The sequence below is a fragment of the Myotis myotis genome, unplaced genomic scaffold (assembly GCF_014108235.1).
Source record: "Myotis myotis isolate mMyoMyo1 unplaced genomic scaffold, mMyoMyo1.p scaffold_m19_p_10, whole genome shotgun sequence".
Lineage (NCBI taxonomy): Eukaryota > Metazoa > Chordata > Mammalia > Chiroptera > Vespertilionidae > Myotis > Myotis myotis.
This window is the reverse complement of record NW_023416314.1, coordinates 28897284-28913157: the sequence shown is the minus strand read 5'-3', so window position 1 is coordinate 28913157 and position 15874 is coordinate 28897284. Positions and strand designations below refer to the sequence as shown.

At 42.9% G+C, this 15874-nt stretch overlaps 1 protein-coding gene across 13 annotated transcripts in view; it reads right to left on the bottom strand.

The window, feature by feature from the left end:
- The window catches only part of PICALM (phosphatidylinositol binding clathrin assembly protein), a 111521-nt gene extending 98291 nt beyond the window's left edge, over positions 1 to 13230 (bottom strand). For 7 of the 13 annotated variants that reach the window (XM_036324757.1, XM_036324754.1, XM_036324755.1 and 4 more), the window contains exon 1: positions 13040 to 13229. In XM_036324757.1, the coding sequence (XP_036180650.1) occupies positions 13040 to 13169 (130 nt within the window). In that variant the 5' untranslated portion in view covers positions 13170 to 13229. Of the gene's footprint in view, positions 1 to 13039 lie in introns of all 13 variants that reach the window. The other 6 variants (XM_036324751.1, XM_036324752.1, XM_036324753.1 and 3 more) reach the window with 2 other exon arrangements.
- Between the last annotated feature and the right edge of the window lie 2644 nt (positions 13231 to 15874).

Here is a 15874-nt window from a genome sequence, read left to right as displayed (position 1 = left end):
CCAGCAATTCTTCTCTTAGGTATTTACCCAAGAGAATTGAAAGCACATGTTCACACAAACACCTGTACATGAATGTTTATGCCAGTATTATTCTTAGTGGGTCTGAAGGAGTAAACAGCCCAAATGTTTACCAAAGGGTAAATAAATAACCCAAATATGGTATATCCACACAAGGGAATATTATTAGGTTATAAAAAAACGTGATGTTACATGTGACAACATTGATGAACTTGAAAATATTACACTAAGTGAAAGAAATCAGACATTGAAAGTTACATACTGAATGATCCCATTTATATGAAACTAGAAGCCCGGTGTACAAAATTTGTGCGGGGGGGGGGGGGGGGGGGTTCAGGGGCAGTCCCTCAGCCCGGCCTACACCCTCTTCAATCTGGGACACATCCCTCTTGCAATCCGGGACTGCTGGCTCCTAACTGCTCACCTGCCTGCCCCTAACCACTCTGCCTGCCTGCCTGATGCCCCTAACTGCTCCCCTGCCAACTTGATCGCCCCTAACTGCCTCTGCCTGCCTGATCACCCCTAACCTCTCTGCCTGCCTTCCTGATCGCCCCTAACTGCTCTCCCCTGCCGGCCTGATCCCCCTAACTGCTCTCCCCTGCCAGCCTGATTGCCCCAACTGCCTTTGCACCTTGGCCCCACCACTGTGGCTTTGTCTGGAAGGATGTCCAGAAGATGCCCAGTCTAATTAGCATATTACCCTTTTATTAGTATAGATGTCCAGAATAGGAAAATCCATTCTGTTACAGGAATTACATCTCAATTTAAAAACTGCAAACACTTTACCTCACAATTTCCTTTCCACATTAGCTTTGGATTGGTTAAATGACAATATTGCAAATTTTTAAATGACATGAACACATTAAATTTCTGCAAACAATTGTTTCAAGTACATCAAAAAAGGTCTGCCAGGTCTGGATGGTGTGGTTCAGTTGATTAGGCGTGGTCCAGTGCACCACTCTGGGCATACGTCCAGGTTGCAGGCTCGATAGCCAGTAGAGGGGGTGCAGGAGGCAGCTGATGGATGTTTCTCTCCCTCTCCCTCTGACTTTAAAAATCAATTTTAAAAATCTTGGGGGGAGAAATAGTCTGCCAATCCTCTCCAACATGAGTACCACCCGCTATTTACTTTTTGGTATATACTTGAGTTACAGTAAAATTTCTGCATATTAGATGTATTTAAAAGGGACATTTCTATTTGTTAAATATCCACAAGATAGCTGACTCTATTACCAGCACATGAAGTTTTTAAATATACACACACATCATGAACCTTGTTCTCAGAGCTTATAGTCACATGAGACCACCTAATCATTGATATAATCACTAATTATATAATTAATCAGTAGAAACATGTACATTAAAACATAGCAACTGAGTATACCCTATGAAGTAATTTGTAAAGTGTATCTGCAATCTTTAGTGAGGAAAAAAGTTTGGAAAGCACTTCAGGCTTTCTCAACCACTACTTGGAAGTGTCCCTTGATAAAATTATGGTCCCTAGGTTGGTTACAAATAGTAAGTTTATGACTATAAATACCAGTACAATTTCAGAAATCATTGCTGAAATTCCAAGTGTTCAGAGGGTGTTCCCACTGGCCTCTGAAATCAATGATGGTCTAGATTTAGTGTTTCAACTATCATAATCATCAATACTACCACTCTAATCCTTGCCCCATCCATCCATCTATCTATCCATCTATCATCTATCTATCTATCTATCTATCTATCTATCTATCTATCTATCTATCTATCTGCCTAATATGAAAAGTTTCTCAAGAGTTCAACCGACTGTGAGTTCCACTGCTCGCTATAATGTGCGCTGACCACCAGGGGGTGGCAAAGAATGAAGGGAGGCCCTGGCCGACAGCCACTAGGGACCCTACCCATGCATAAATTTCATGCACTGGGCCTATAGTACCTTATAAGGTTTCATTCTAGGCCTTGGCCCAGTAACTCAGTTGGTTAAATGTTCCTCCCGATAAGGCAAGGTTGTGGGTTCAATCCTGGGTCAGGGCACCATACAAGAATCAACCAATTGCCCAACCAGTGTGGCTCAGCAGTTGAGCATTGTCCTATGAACCAATAGGTCACAGTTCGATTCCAGATCAGGGCACATGCCCAGGTTTCATGATCAATCCCCAGTGGGGGGGGCATGCAGGAGGCAGCCAATGATTCTCTCATCATTGATGTTTCTATTTCTCCCTCTCCCTTCCTCTCTGAAATCAATAAAAATATTTTTTTATAAAAATCAAGTAATGCATAAATAAATGGAACAACAAATTAACACATTAAGCGCCATGCGAGTCACCGGTGACTGACGCTATACTTTCTGTCCGGACCTCGTCAGTCACTGGTGCCACCAGTCTATCGGTGAAATCGGATATTGCGGGCTAAACAGAGAGGAAGACAAAACAGGCTTGGAGCTTAACGTGTTAATGCTTCTCTCTCTCCCTTCCTCTCTCTAAAATCAGTAAAAAACATATCCTCGGGTGAAGATTAAAAAAAAATAAACTAGACCTCTTAATGCAGCGGTTCGCAACCTATGGGTTGCGACCCTTTGGTGGTCGAACGACCCTTGCACAGGGGTCGCCTAAGACCATCCTGCATATCAGATATTTACATTATGATTCATAACAGTAGCAACATTACAGTTATGAAGTAGCAACGAAAATAATTTTATGGTTGGGTCACAACATGAGGAACTGTATTTAAAGGGCCAGAAGGTTGGCCGAAACCCAGTTTGGCTCAGTGGATAGAGCGTCAGCCTGCAGACTGAAATGTCCCAGGTTCGATTCCGGTCAAGGGCATGTACCTTGGTTGCGGGCATATCCCCAGTGGGGGGTGTGCAGGAGGCAGCTGATTGATGTTTCCCTCTCATCGATGTTTCTAACTCTCTATCTCTCTCCCTTCTTCTCTGTAAAAAATCAATAAAATATATTAAAAAAAAAAAAAAAAGGGCCAGAAGGTTGAGAACCACTGTCTTAATGCCTCAAGTGTTTCCATAACAACTTGTTATAAAGTGTTTATCAATGTTACTGATTAACTTTATATATAATTTTGTAACCATGTAATTACCATTCATTGCAACTAAGATAACTGCTATAGTAAATATCTAGTACTAGAATAGATCTCTATGCTGTGTTTAGAAGTTGTTCATGGAAAAGTCTGAGCTGTGAAAGAATACCTGTCATCATTCAATATTTACTGAACACGCACAGGATTACTGTTAGGTATTTTGGGAAGAGATATAAAACAGTACAAAAACAAAAAACAAACCAAAAAAAAACCCAGTTCCTATTCTACAGAGAAAATATACATGAACCCAAAATACATATAAAGGCATGATACTAACTACAGTTAAACAAAATTATAAACTTTAGTGATAACAATGTTTGAATGACAAGACCAGCAGGAGTTAGTCATTAATGTCTTTATGAAAGAGAATACTATAATGTGAATGTTAACAAAAGCAAGTTAATTTAAAGAAGGGAAGATGGAACATTTGTGTCTAAGGAATGGTACATGCAAAGTCTAGTAGTGTGTGAGTGTGTGTGTGGGGGGTGGGGGGTCAAGAACTTTTTTGAGCACAAATGGTATCTAACCTGATTGGCTGAAAAGGAATAACTTAGGTGTTTTTTAAAAAGTGAGGAAAAATGGATTAAGAATCTCAAATAATGACAAGCTTTATTAAGACGTTTTAGGAAAAAAAAATAGATATTACTGTTAGACTCTTTTTGCCTCCAGCCATCCGCTTTCCAAGTCACAAAGCACATTCTTTCCAATATACTTAACACCGTAAGCGCCCAGTCAGTCACCGGTGACTGACACTATACTTTCCGTCCAGAAGACAAACAGGAAGGGCACTTAACATGGGGGCAGACTCAGCAAGCCGAACAGGGGGCGGTAAAGCGCGAGGGATCCCGGACTATGAGAGGGATGTCCACCAAGGGGTCCCGGACTGTGAGAGGGCGCAGGCCAGGCTGAGGGACCCACACCCAACTCCCCCAAATTTCGTGCACCAGGCCTCTAGTTCTAATATAACGAGAAATCCTTAATATTCTGGTAACCTGGCAAATTACAACCCTGAACGTAATATTTAAGACAAAAGTTTAGGTTCATCAAAGTTCCCTATTAAAGGAATATTAGTAAAATCTAATTGCTCAGTAACTATTCATGAAAAGAACCATGTACACAATAAAAATACAAAATTCTAGAATGTCAAATCCAAAAATTTCAGATCTCTAGAGAAATGTATAAAGCAGTTTAACTGGGAACACACTGAGATAGAACACAAAGTAACGGAAATGCCACTTCAGCCATCAAAAAGAACAGGAAAAGCAAATAATAAGCCTTTACTTTGAAAACCTAAGCCTACTTTTTCTTGCTAGGGTTCTAACCTCTTGCCAAGAAGCTTTTAAGTTTATTTTTCTTCTTTGATATTAAGGGAGAAATCATGGAATTAAGCACTTTGGAACTGAAGAAAAAAGAACAGAAGTGACTTTCCATGCATCACAGAGAGCTTTCACATTAAACATCTAAATGATAAGATCAAAATAAACAATTTTACTTAAAACAATTCTGACAATTTAAATGGATTATTTTTTAACAATAATGTACTTTGAAAATTTCTAATTAAATATTTTATCCAAGTGATTCATAAATCTGATGAGAGAGAAAAAAGGCCGAGTCATGTCATATGAAGTTTAACTTCTCACCCAGCACTCTAAATTCAAAGACACCTTTAAAAATTATTCAAATACACAAAACATATAGTAAACATAAACAGCATTTCTATAAGGATAAAAAACAAATATGCAAAGTCCAATAGCAAGTATTTTTAAAGCAAGCTCACCAGTGAAGCCTAATTACTTCACAAAGATATTTTAGAATTTGCTAATCTATATATAAAAGGCTAATAAGCAAAGTATCCCCTTGGGAGTTTGACCGAGAAACCAGGAGTTCAATCACTAGCATTAACACATTGTTTGCGGGTAGTTTTTATCGCACACTAACAGGTGGCACAGGCCATTTTTGCTAAATTTTGCGCAAATGGCAACATTCAGTAAAATTACGATAACTTTAGTTTACGTATTTATACGTTACCCGAATTCTACCGCTAGTCTATAAAAAACGTATTAATACGTGTCCCATGCTCTACTACACCGGTAGAACGTACAAATACATAAAACGTATAAATATGTTTCCCGCATACAATGTGATAACATGAGCTGACCAGGGGCAGTGCAGAATGAAGGAAGGCCCCGGCCAGCAGCCAGCAGCCGGGGAAGGGAGGCCCCGGCTGCCAGCCGGGAGGCCCCAATCAGCCCTGAACACTGGCCAAGCCTAGGGACCCTACCTGTGCATGAATTTCATGCACCGGGCCTCTAGTTATAAATAAGGCAGCTACAAAATGGCTCTATGTCACATTCTCTTCAGTTTCTCTTTTAAAATACATAGTATTCCGTAACATAATTAGATAGATCATGGAGGAAAAACATTTTTACATTTATGGAGTTCTACTATGTAACTTGGGTTCTTGACATTTGTCATATAACAGTCAGATTTTATCCATACCCACTTAAATGACTCCATTATCATTTTCTGTATTTCAGAACTCTTAAAGACTGACAGGATAAGTCAAATAATAAAAAATGAAAATATAAACTATACTAAAGGCCCAGTGCACGAAAATTCGTACACTCAGGAAGGTCCCTCTGCCTGGCCTGTGCCCCCTCGCAGTCCGGGACCCCTCAAGGGATGTCCAATTGATGGCTTACGCCCGTTCCGCAGGGGATTTGGGCCTACGCTGGCTGTCAGACATCCCTCTGGCAGCCCGGGAGCCCTCGGGGGATGTCCACTTGCCAACTAAGGCCTGCTCCCCGGGGGGATCGGGCCTAAGTTGGCAGTCAGACATCCCTCTGGCAGCCTGGGAGCCCTCGGGGGATGCCTGAAGAGCGGGCCTAAGCCATTAGCTGGACATCCTTAGCACTGCTGCGGAGGCAGGAGAGGCTCACGCCACTGCCGCTGAGCTGACCAGCCATGAGCCAGCTTCTGGCTGAGCTGTGCTCCCCCCGTGGAAGCACACTGACCACCAGGAGGCAGCTCTTGCATTGAGCATCTGCCCCCTGGTGGTCACTGTGCATCATAGAACCAGTCATTCCTGATTGTTCTGCGTTAGCATCAATTTGCATATTACCCTTTTATTATATAGGATGGTTAATTCTTATGGGAAAGAATAGTAAGCCCATATATTAACTATAAAATAAATGTGAAACAAGATCCATTTGGAAAGCCCCAGTAACTTTATTTCTAAACAAGAGACATCTTGGTACAGATTTTCCACTTAATATCTTCCTCACATGCATCTTGCAAATCAAATCCTGGTTACTAGACACTTTCTTGAAAGTATGCAAACAAAGGACCCATTGGATCTCAAGACATTAAAAATCAATACATCTATGGGAAGAGATCAACCAAAGAATTTATATGCATATATGCATAACCCACAGTCAAAGACAATAGTGTGGTGAAGGACAGAGGCAGGAGGCGAGCTAGAGGGGGGTTGATGGGAGAAAAAGAGGGGATATCTGTAATACTTTCAGCAAGAAAGATTTTAAAAATCAATACATCTGAAAGAACCAAGATGGTGGCATAGGTTAACGCCGGAGTTTGCTGCTTTGAACAACTACTTCAAAAGTGAAACTAAAGACGGAACGGACATCACCCAGAACCACAGGAATGCTGGCTGAGTGGAAGTCCTACAACTAGGAGGAAAGAGAAACGCATACGGACACTCAGAGGAGGCGCAGTGCTGAAGTCAAATTCTGAGGTGCGGAGTGCGCGGAGCGGGCTGGCGGCGGAGGGCGTGGTTGGCGTTTTCAATCGGGAGGGAGTCGCAGACTCTGAGCTCCAGATACAGGCGAGTCTTTAGGGACCCAGACTCAAACGGGAGAAGCGGGACTGTCTGGCTTCGGTCAGAGCGGGTGCAGCTTTCTCTCCGAGGTTTGCGGTTGCTGGGACTCAGAGAGGCAGAGCCCCTGGGGACAGGACTGAGAGCCACCATAACTGCTCTCTCCGGCCCACCCTGTTGATCCTGTGCGACCCGCCCCGCCCAAGCCCTGCACAGAGGCATTTGCCGGATAGCCTCAGGCAAAGGCTAGATTAGCACCTCCCTAGAGGACAGAAGTTCTCTCACTGCTGACACAGCTGATTCTCATAGCCACTTGGCCTGGAGGTCAAACCCTCCCTGGAATTAGCTACAACAATCAAGATTTAACTATAAGACTGCGAACAAAGACCACTAGGGGGTGCACCAAGGAAGCATAACAAAATGCGGAGACAAAGAAACAGGACAAAATTGTCAATGGAAGATATAGAGTTCAGAACCACACTTTTAAAGTCTCTCAAGAACTGTTTAGAAGCCGCCGATAAACTTAATGAGATCTACAAGAAAACTAATGAGACCCTCGATGTTATATTGGGGAACCAACTAGAAATTAAGCATACACGGGCTGAAATAACGAATATTATACAGACTCCCGACAGCAGACCAGAGGAGCGCAAGAATCAAGTCAATGATTTGAAATGCGAGGAAGCAAAAAACACCCAACCGGAAAAGCAAAATGAAAAAAGAATCCAAAAATGCGAGGATAGTGTAAGGAGCTTCCGGGACAGCTTCAAGCGTACCAACATCAGAATTATAGGGGTGCCAGAAGATGAGAGAGAGCAAGATATTGAAAACCTATTTGAAGAAATAATGACAGAAAACTTCCCCCACCTGGTGAAAGAAATGGACTTACAGGTCCAAGAAGCACAGAGAACCCCAAACAAAAGGAATCCAAAGAGGACCACACCAAGACACATCATCATTAAAATGCCAAGAGCAAAAGACAAAGAGAGAATCTTAAAAACAGCAAGAGAAAGAAACTAGGTTACCTACAAGGGAATACCCATACGACTGTCAGCTGATTTCTCAACAGAAACTTTGCAGGCCAGAAGGGAGTGGCAAGAAATATTCAAAGTGATGAATACCAAGAACCTACAACCAAGATTACTTTATCCAGCAAAGCTATCATTCAGAATTGAAGGTCAGATAAAGAGCTTCACAGATAAGGAAAAGCTAAAGGAGTTCATCACCACCAAAGCAGGATTATATGAAATGCTGAAAGGTATCCTTTAAGAAGAGGAAGAGGAAGAAAAAGGTAAAGGTACAAATTATGAACAACAAATATGCATCTATCAACAAGTGAATCTAAGAATCAAGTGAATAAATAATCTGATGAACAGAATGAACTGGTGATTATAATAGAATCAGGGACATAGAAAGGGAATGGAATGACTATTCTTGGGGGGGAAAGGGGTGTGGGAGATGCGGGAAGAGACTGGACAAAAATCGTGCACCTATGGATGAGGACAGTGGGTGGGGAGTGAGGGCGGAGGGTGGGGCGGGAACTGGGAGGAGGGGAGTTATGGGGGGGAAAAAGAGGAACAAATGTAATAATCTGAACAATAAAGATTTAATTAAAAAGAAAAAAAAATCAATACATCTGCTTAAAAAGGTAATTATCTTGAGTACATTTCAATATCTTATATACAATTTCAATGGTTACAGAAACCACTAATTGAAATTCACCTTCTATATATTCAAGATTCACAAATTCTTAAAAAATCCACACAAATACATACTATAGGGTGTGCCAAAATTCACGCAAGATTTGAATTTTGCATGAGCATTAACAACAACAACAAAAAATAAAAGCCTAATTTTACTTGGTTTATTGAATCAGATTCTAATATCTATTGCCCTTTGATTTCAATCCCTTCAATTTGATAAGCATTACCAAGTACCAACTATGGCCCAGGAGCAGGGACAATGAAGACCAATGAAGACCACGGCTTTGCATATGTGACAGCAAAGCCATGGAGGCCATTTACCCGATGTGCTATTCCATACATAACCCTATTCTGTATACTTTATAAATCAATAAAAAATTTACAATTTTTAATTATAAACCTGTGTTTTCTATCAAAATTACTTCTTGTGTGAATTTTGGGACATCCTACATATCTGCCATAGAGATATGCTTATAATAGACACTTAATAAGAACACGACCTTGATTTTGTTGTAGAGAATGTAAGGCAGATGGTGGTTGGAATGAAGTGTCCCTGAAAATTAACTGGAAATATATGGTTAAAAAAGTGAAACCAGTCCTGGCTGGTGTGGTTCAATGGTTAGAGCGTCAGCTGGGGTATCAAAGGATCATGGGTTCAATTCCAGGTCAATCAAGGACACATTCCTTGGGTTGCAGGTTCCACCCTGGCAAGCAATAGATATGTCTCTTTCACATCGATATTTCTCTTTCCCCCGCTCCCTCTCTAAAAAAAAAAAAAAAAAATCCTTGGATGAGGATTAACAAAAAAAAAAAGTGAAGCCATTATAGCCATTAACATAAATGTTATATTCCAGTGAAATGTCATCATGTAAATGCCCAAGGACAGTAAATTAAATATAAAGAAAATTATTCATATAAAAAAACAAAACTAAAGGTTTTTAAATCTTTAGAATGTTAAGAATGTTTTTTAATTAAGAATTTATAAATTTAAAAACTGTGTTTGTCTATACTTCAATCATTATGGATGTTTTAAGTATTCTGTATGTTCTTTACCTGGAGTTAGAGACTACGTTCCATGCATATGGCTTGCCTCTCCCATAGCTGAGAGAGAGGGTTAAATTAGATAATGGTTATGAAGTGCCTAGCAAATTGAAGTCCTTTAAATTTATGTTTGAACTCTTAGGGGCTGTTATTCTTCTATCTTGATTATAGATGGCCACAAAAGGCCTGGAATTAAAAGCAAATCATGTTCAGTTTTACAAATATGTTTCAAGTTTGACAACTCTAGACACACTAGAGACTCTAGTTAACACTATTATCTATTGATGCCTATAAACAAAGCAAAACATCTTTCTTACACAAGTGTATAATATAAAATGAGTGAAGCCATAATTCATGGATTATAATAATCACTTCCTAATATGGAAAGACCTCAGGGAAGTACACAGAAACCACATCCACACTGTAAGGATTATAAAGGTGAAAAGTCCTAAGCATATTTTTATTAAATACTAATATTTAAAAATTGAAATTTTCAGGAAAATTAAATAAATAAATAGATCATTTTCATTAGATTCCACTAAGTAGGCAATAGGTTTGAGGGTTCATTAAAAGGTGCAAGAGAATTAAGCCTTCACTAGAAGAAAAACTTCCCATTAGAGGAAAAATTATCTATACATTAAAGCCTAAAATTCCTGGTGTCAAGACCCAGATCTGTCTGTAAAAGACTTCAATTTTCTCAAAAGTAGATTAATGTGTATATGGAAGGTGTTTAGAAAAAAAACCAAAATACTGATTGGTCAGACCACGCTTAAATTTATTTCATTAGTGAGAAGTGGTTGGAAATGCATTTTAACTAGGAAAAATAGTATCACTGGATTTTAAAAACCTCACTGAAAAGAAAGAGTTGGGGCTCCTTATTTATATGAATTTTTTTAAATCGAACATTACCAGAAATATTCAAGTTCTGAATAAGTGGGAGTTTATAAACACAAGTGGTGGAGAAAACGAACTACAAATGTGAGAATACGCTCCTAACTTAACCCCAGTTAGCATCTGCAGTAGCTTCTATTACAAGAGAAAAGGTTAACATGCAAAAAAACCCAAGTAAATATCACCATCCTAACCTAACCTAGACTATTTTCTGACCTTTTTGGTAACGTGTTTAAAAAAGTTGCTAAATCTGAAGTAACACAAAAACCTTTATAAGGACTTTTAAAAGCTCTACATTGTTGTTGTAATTTATCATCGTGAAGTGAGGGAAGAAGACAATAGCTCACAGTTATTAGTAAGTTCTTCACTTGTCCCCATCATCAAAATAAAAATAAAAAACACACTGTTGGGCAAACCATAAGGTTGGGCAAAGTAAGCCAAGTAGTCATTTGAACAGAAATGTCTACTTCAAATATCAGATAAACTCCCAAAATCAGATTTTATGCATTTTAAATAATTTTTGTTTATTAAAAATGTCGCCATTTAAATATATTCTGCTCTCTCTACACAGGCAAGGACTGAGTGAAAAAGCAGCCTGAATGGCTCGTGCATGAGAGAGAAGAACCAAGCAGTGATATATATTTTTTTCCAGTGAAGGAACCAGTCACAATGAATAATGGGTTTGTCTGTAGCAATAACTTGTTCTAGCAGTACTTCATGAGCAAAGTATCTTGGAAGAATTCACATTTTGTACTTTTTAAAAAAGTTCGTGGGGGGTGTGCAGGAGGCAGCTGATCGATGTTTCTCTCTCATCGATGTTTCTAACTCTCTATCTCTCTCCCTTCCTCTCTGTAAAAAATCAATAAAAAATATATTTAAAAAAAATAAAAAAAAAAATAAAAAATAAAAAAAAATAAAAATAAATAAAAATAAAAAAATAAAAAAAAGTTCAAGCCTTACGGCCAGAGTCCAAATGAGAAATCAAAACAGGACTCCCTGTCAGTGAATTTCCTTTCAGGACATGCTCACTCTTGCTTTGATCAGTAAAGCAAAGTAACTTTCATGCAGAATGAAGTCAGTCAGGCTAATGTGTCTAGTAGACTTGTAAAAGAGGAACTTATTATTGTACCTATTTCCCTGCAAAGTTTCAGGTCAAAGCTCCACTGAGTCAAAGCTCCACTGAGTCAAAGCTTGAGTAATCCACTGAGCTTTGTACCTTGAGGTAAAGGAGTGGAAAGAAAAAGGAGGCTATTACAGGTGGCTTCCAGGTTTGGAAAAAGTTGGGAGGAGTTAGGTCTACTGGTTGCATACAAGTTAATAAATGGAGTAATATTACGCCGTGTAAGAAAAGCTAAGCCCCCAGAAAGATAGCCAGCATAAAATTAAAACGGAGTCCAAACCCAAGCATCACCTCACATCTCTCACCAGTTTTTAAAGAGATGTACGTTATTTGTAGGTTTGATCATTAATCCATTTTGTATTCCAGAAGTCTACGCTTCACTCTCAAGCCTCTAAATTCAAACAGCCAGGTTTGCTAACAGTTCCAGGAAATGATACAATGTTACCAGGATCAGCAAACCCTCTCCCAGACAGTATCCCCATCAGAACAAACAACAACAACAAGGCGGGGTTAGGTGGCTGCCTGACATTCGCAATTTACCCCGGTGGTCAAAGGCAGGAAAATACAAGGATGAAATTCCACCAGAGGTAACTAAAAATCCTAACTTTCCACAAAGCTTTCCCTGCCCCAAACGGAATCCCCTTCCTTCCGCTCCGACGCAGAGCGCCATCCGGGACAGGGGTCGGGAACTGACATGCTACTGGAAATAAGAGGGTACGAAGGAACCTAACGGCAGCTGCAGAGGCAACGACACGGAACCCAAACGTGGGTGGCAGAGGCGGAAGGGCCGGCAGCCCGGGCAGGGACGGAAGGGGCCCGTGGAGCGAAGCGAGTGGGGATCGCTTCGAGGGAGGCAGCGGCGGGGAGAGAGAGAGAGATCCGGATTCACGCCACCAGGCGTTCACGGAAACCCGGAGGAGGCTAACGGGAAACAATGGGGCAGGGAGACCCGGGGCCAGCGGGGAGCCGCTCGGGACAGGGAGACGGGCGGCCAGGACCGGCGGGAGGAAGGAGCCGAAGGCTGCAGTCCAGGCGGGCATCGGGGAGGTGAGCGGCCAGGTGCGGGGGGCCAGTCGGTCGGGTGTACCGACGGGGTGCCGTGGCGCACCCGTCGGGGAAACGAGGGTCCCCGGCGCACCCGGAGGGGAGTGGCTTGTCACGGGTTTTTCGACGGGGAACGGAAGCCGTGAAGGCAGGTGTGTGCCGGGAGCCACGAGCGCACAGCGAGGACGAGCTCGGCACCCGCCGCGCCAGACCCGTCGGCGGGGAGGGGAGAGGAGAGGCGGCGACAGGGGGGTAAGAGAGGCGGGGAGGCGGACGCGGGCCGCGGGGCCGGCGGGCAGCTTCACTCACAGTCCAGGTGCTTCTTCTTGGGCCCCATGATCTCGTGGGTCGTGGCCTTGCATACTGTCTTGGAGACCGCGGAGCCGGTGACACTGTGCTGGGCGGCGGTGATTCGGTCCGTCAGGCTCTGGCCGGACATCTCGGCGGCTCCTCCGCCACCCCTGCCTTTCCGCAGCCGGCGGGGACCGGGACCCCCAAGCGCCGGAGGACCCCCACCCCCCACTGCACCCCCTACCCCCACCGGCTCCTTCTCCGCCCGCCGGCCTGGGGCGGGGCTCAGGGCCGCGCGCTGACACCCAGCCCGGAAAAAAAAAACGGCTCGTGTCCCCCGCGGGGTCAGGCACGGCGCCGGGCGCTCCCCGGCCCCCGCCTCAGCTCAGCCCACCCCTTCGCTGGTCAGCTGGAGCCGGGCAGGCTGAGAGGGACAGGCAGCTGCAGGAAAATGGCGGCGCCAGGCTCCTCCTCGGAGCTTTCCGGGCTGCCCCGGGTCACGTGACTGGAGCGCCGCCCCGCCTCCTCCTCCCGCCCCTTTGCCTTCCCTTCCTTTTCAACGCCCGCCCTCCCTCGCTCAGCGAGGGAAGAGCGGGGCGGTGCCCGCGCGTTACGTGATGGAACCCGCCCGGCGGGCGCAACAGGAGGCCCGCCCGAGGCCGGGGTGCGGGGTGCGCGGCCGGCCGCGTCACGTGACGCTCCCAGCCAACAGGTCGCCGGAGGCTGTCCGCAGGGTCACAGAGGGGGCGGGGCGGATCAGGGGGCGGGGCGACGGAGGGGCGGGGACTCCGGCGCGCTGGGGCCGGCCACGCCCCTCTCCCACCCGACTCCAAGGTTGTCCTATGATTGAAACCAAAAGCATGACAAAGAGAAGGTGCAGCTGCCTTAACAGCCCTCCTTTCGCCCCCTATCGCTCCCCCCCCCCCCCCCCCCGAGGAAGGAGCTGTCAGACTCCTGGCTTCCCAGGCTTCCCTAGCAGAATCAAGAATATGTTCAGGGACGCCCCCAAGGCCATCCTCCTGACTGTAAGGGAAAGGAAAAGGCTTCAGTCGCCCAGCTTCTGATTCTGCCACAGGCCTCTCCCTGTTGTGGAACTGTAGAAGCTCCCCTGCTTATTGAACCCAGAAGTGTTGGAGGTTTTCCCCTTTTCTTGATAGACTTGGAAATGTCACCTGTTTTTGTTTCTCTCTTTCAAAACTCGACCCTTTGCTGCCAGTCTAAATGTAGATACTAACCAGCCAGTTCTATCTCTAGTGCTCAAACAGGACAGGAATCACATAAGTTTCACTAGAATTTGAAAAAGGAAGTAGTAGGATGATGTCAACCAGAGATTAACCTGAACCCTATAAGGCTAGCTGATGTGATGATCATACCACAGAAGGAAGTGAGAGGAGCGGTAAGTGGAGGAATCCCATTCAAAAAATTGAGGCATCAATACTTGCCATCCCCTGGTTTAGTCTTTCTTCTTTTCTCTTGCATAAATCAGATTTTCAAGGAAAAAAAGACATTGACACTACCCAGTAGGCATGTTAGAGAAATTATTATATCCTGTGATTTTGTTTGATGAGATCCAGATCTATTAACAAAGCCTTTTTATATGTTATTAGGGCCCCACATTTAACTCAGGTTTAGGGATTTAAAATTTTTTTTTTTTTTTTTAATTTCAGAGAGGAAGGGAGAGGGAGAGAGAGATAGAAACATCAATGATGAGAGAGAATCATTGATCAGCTGCCTCCTGCACGCCCCCTACTGGGGATCAAGCTCACAACCCAGGCAATTGTCCTGACCGGGAATCAAACCGTAACCTCCTGGTTCATGGGTTGATGCTCAATCACTGAGCCACGCAGGCCAGGCTTGGGATAAGTTTTAAAACATATAGTTAAATTACCATGACAATCCTATGTAATCCTGCTAGCTTCAAATGAAATGCTAACATACTCAGAAAGTCTGTGCATACCATCTGCCAACCAAATCTAAATTACTGTTCTTCAATCTAGTGATTCTCAAAAGATGCAAGCTAATAGATAGTTAACATGTTATGTATCATATCATGAATTTTGTGGTATCCTCCCATTTCCATTCCCCCCCCCCTTTTTTTTTCACTATGGCTGGTGGAATTCTATAACACCATGCTTTTGCCAAGAACATACAGTTCTTAAACCAGCAGGCTTCCTCTTTGTCAAGCCAGCCCCAAATTTCATACAACTGTAATGACTTCCTTCAGTGCATCTGCAGTCCATCTGTGGTTTGGTGTCCAGCTGCCCTGTTTCTATCTGGCAGTGGAATTACCCAATTCTCAAGACATGTCAGCCATCCTTGCTACTATTCTATGGATTCTACTGAATAAGTTGCAATTGGACTGTGAGCTGTGTGCTGTTAAACCCCCTGATGAGGTCATCATGAGCATGGCGTTTAGCTATCAGTAGATAAGTATTTCATTCTTGGGGAAAATGTTGCTTGAATGAATGGATGAAAACATTTTGAAGTCATCCATTTGGAAACATCAAACCTCTCATTTGACAAAATCACATTTACATCATGTCCATCCCATAATTATCTATCTGGAGCATCATGATTATTGCAATATTTTATTAATTCACTATATTTCAAAAAAATATGTATTGAATACCTACTTTGTGTCAAGCATCTAGGTGCAGAATACTGTTCTATTGGTGAACCCATCAGTGCTTTGGGAACTAATCAACTTAACTTTGATCACCAACTTGAAGCATATTTGTATTAATCATAAATGAACAGAACTAAAAACAGAAGGGAAAACTAGAATAGCACATGATACTTCCTAGGTTCCCCAAATTAAAAAGTATGTTTCCCAAATTAAAATAGTGAGGTGTG